Raw genomic sequence first — 3,182 nt, forward strand, 5'->3', positions numbered from 1 at the left:
TGGGAGAGGTAAATTGACAACATTAAATGTCTTTCTAATTGTCATTCTGCCAGCCTGGTTGGCAAGAAGCTCATTCAAAGGCAGGTGATTTATAGGGAAGGCTTACCACATTCTTGTGGATCACTGAGTGCCTAAGTCCTGGAAGATAAATGGCATGAACCAAAGGCAGTGGGGGCAGGAGGGGACAGGACTGGGAAGATTCCAGAGCTTGCAGGCAGCATCCTGAACTGGCTGCCAGACACGGAGTTGACCTCAGGCCATTGACCTAACCACTCTGGACTCAATTATTTCACCTCTAGAGTGGCTTAATAATACTCCCGCATGGGGCTGTTTGATTGTGACGAGTGAACGAGAGGACTTGTGTGAGATATCCGAGGCTGGCATGTCCCCACCCCTCCATCAGTGAGTGGGAGCTGGTGTCACTTTCGACGGCTTTGTGCATACTTGGAAAAGAGTGCACCCTGCTTCTCTGAAAAGCTGCTTCATAGACCTGCCTGATCCTCTTTCCAGCTTCCTGGGAGCTGGGCCAGAATTATCGGGCTCCTTTTGGAGTTAGGAAAAGAAAAGCAAGGTGATCAGAAATAAAATAAAAGTCAAATATAGAGTGTTTGGCTTCCCTGGTGGTTCAGTGGTTAAGAATCCACCTGCCAACGCAGGGGACATGCGTTGGATCCTTGATTTCGGAAGATCCCACATGCCTCAGAGCAACTAAGCCCATGTGCCACAGCTACTGAAGCCTGAAATCCCTAGAACCTGTTCTTCAAAATAACTGCAATGAGAAACCCACACATGCAACTAGAGAAAGCCTGCTTGCATCAACAAAGACCCAGCACCACCAAAAAAAAAACCAAAACACCAAACCAACTTAAAAATATATAGAACATTCATTCACAGCTTTGAAAACATTTACTCATATGTCCAAATTAAAAGAGCAATGACAGGCCTTCCAAACTGATGACACATATGATGGTGCCTGAAGATGGTCTGATGGGGTCTTTAAAATAAATGAGAATGGTAACAGAGTGGAATCTGAGGGACCCGAGTTCAAATCCCACCCCTGCTATTTCCTGGCTGCTAGACCTTAAATAAGTTATTCAATCTTTCTGAATCTCAGTGTCTCCATCTGTTAAATGAAAGTTAAAACACAACCTACCTCTTGGGCTGGTTGTGAGGATAAAACAAGATGATGAATGTAAGTTGTGCTTGGCACAAAGTAGCACTTGATACCTGCTAATTTGCTTATTTATTTATTTTTCTTCCAGTTTTATTGCGATATAACTGACATATAGCACTGTATGGACTTCCCTGGTGGCTCAGTGGTAAGGAATCCGCCTGCAGTGCAGGAGATGCAAGAGACTCAGGTTTGATGCCTGGGTTGGGAAGATTCCCTGGAGTAGGAAATGGCAACACGCTCCAGTATTCTTGCCATGGAAAATTCCATGGACCATGGAGTCTGGCGGGCTACAGTCCATGAGGTTGCAAAGAGTCCAACACAACTGAGTGACTGAGCATGAATGATAGCGCTGTATAAATTAAGGTGTACAGCCTAATGTTTTGACTTTCCTATATCATGAAATAATTAGCACAATAAGTTTAATGAACATCCATCCTCTCTTAAAGATACAACATTAAAGGAACAAAAAATTGTGTGTGTGTGTGTGTGTGTGTGTGTGTGTGTGTGTGCTGAGAACTCTTAGGATTTACTGTTGGCAACTTTCATATTTAACATACAGCACCGTTAATGCTAGTTCTTTTCATTACTTACTTGTTGGGGTAACCCCTGGAATCCATGATCTTAGGACTTCCCTTCCCATTCTTCTTCATCCCTGGGTGGAGGTGGCATTCTAGGGTGGGGATGGCCTCCAGGTGGGGGGTCTGTGAGTCCCGGAAACTGAATATGACCCTGGGACAAGGAGGAAGGGCACAGCTAGTTGCTTAGTAACAGGGTTTTCTTTGCCTGCGAAGAGAGGGCTGGTGTTTACAGGTAACTAGGTGGGGCGGGGGGTTGTAATTTGTAAAGAAGTTACAGGTGAAACAAAAGGGAATTCTTCCAATGAAATGAATAGGGCTTGGTTATGAGTACTAGCTGGCTTAGCTGGAAGGGCCCCCTTCCAGGCTCAGCCCACCCACAGATGCAGGGGGAGGAGGAGGTTGAGGGGCGGTGTTGTCATTATGCAGATTGGACTGGTGTCTCCCAGTGACCATGGAAACCAAACCAGTTCTCTTTAAGCTGTGCTATGAGGAAGGGATATTTAACTCTGGCCCCCGCGGATCAGCCACACAGACCCTACTCGCCTCGGGACATCCCAGGGCACTCGCCCTCTGCATCCGACTGAGATGGGGTGCCACTCCAGCAAGAGCAGCACCGAGGTGGCGGGGGAGTCCCAGAAACCCTCAGAGCAGCCCGAGGGAGAGGAGCCAAATCTGGGGGCTGGCCCAGAGGCTGCGGATGGCAGAGACACCTCCTTGAAGGATGGTGCCCCGGAGCAGAAGAACTGAGATGCTTCGCTCTGGATTCGCGGACCCTCACCTCATCCCTGGAACTGCCTTTGGCCAGTGAAACTCAAGAGGAGCCCCGTCCTGAGATGCTCCAAGGAGAAGGAGGAGAGGGAAATCCCTGCCTTCGGGATCCAGGCTTCAGAAGTCACCTTCACCAGGCTTTGCTCTGGAGCTGTGAGGGGTTGCGGCCGGGGTAGCCCTATTTCCCCAGCTCCCCGATAGACAGAGAGGATGAAAGAAGTCTTCTTACATGATGGGACTTGTCCCTGAGCCCCCTGGCTGACTGCTCTGACTCTGATCAGTCTCTGCTGCTGAGATGTGACGGCCCTGTGACCCCCTCATCCTTCCGCGTGCTTCACTTTTCTGAACTCTGAGAGCTCTCTGGCCATAGTGTTGATGGGGATGTGTGGCTCTCATTTTCCCTCCCTCTCCTTTTTCTAATAGCTGGCTGAATAGCCAGTGCCCCTCACAGGAAGTTTTGGGGTTTGGCTCAGCCCACACTGTTTGTTTGAACACTTCAATATTTAACTCGGAGAATTGTTAATGAGTTATGGGAACAATCAGAATCAGACGGTGATCATGGCAATGGAAGACAACAAGGCCTTGATCATCCAGTAAGTGGAACACTGAGTACTGGTGGGAAGGAAGGAGGAGGGTTTCATGTTCCTGGTGTTTTAATCCCC

General features: G+C 48.4%; 1 protein-coding gene across 1 annotated transcript; it reads left to right on the forward strand.

The window, feature by feature from the left end:
• The first annotated feature begins 2,337 nt into the window (after positions 1 to 2,337).
• Positions 2,338 to 2,499, forward strand: CHD9NB (CHD9 neighbor). Its single transcript, XM_081514477.1, has one exon. It carries the CDS (start codon positions 2,338 to 2,340, stop codon positions 2,497 to 2,499), a length of 162 nt encoding a protein of 53 aa, XP_081370603.1.
• Positions 2,500 to 3,182: the final 683 nt, after the last annotated feature.

The sequence above is a fragment of the Giraffa tippelskirchi genome, chromosome 7 (assembly GCF_054371585.1).
Source record: "Giraffa tippelskirchi isolate mGirTip1 chromosome 7, T2T-mGirTip1v1.2.pri, whole genome shotgun sequence".
Lineage (NCBI taxonomy): Eukaryota > Metazoa > Chordata > Mammalia > Artiodactyla > Giraffidae > Giraffa > Giraffa tippelskirchi.

Excerpts from the sequence above, each read along its gene's own strand:
- CHD9NB (XM_081514477.1), top strand. The coding sequence starts at position 2,338 with ATGGGGTGCCACTCCAGCAAGAGCAGCACCGAGGTGGCGGGGGAGTCC.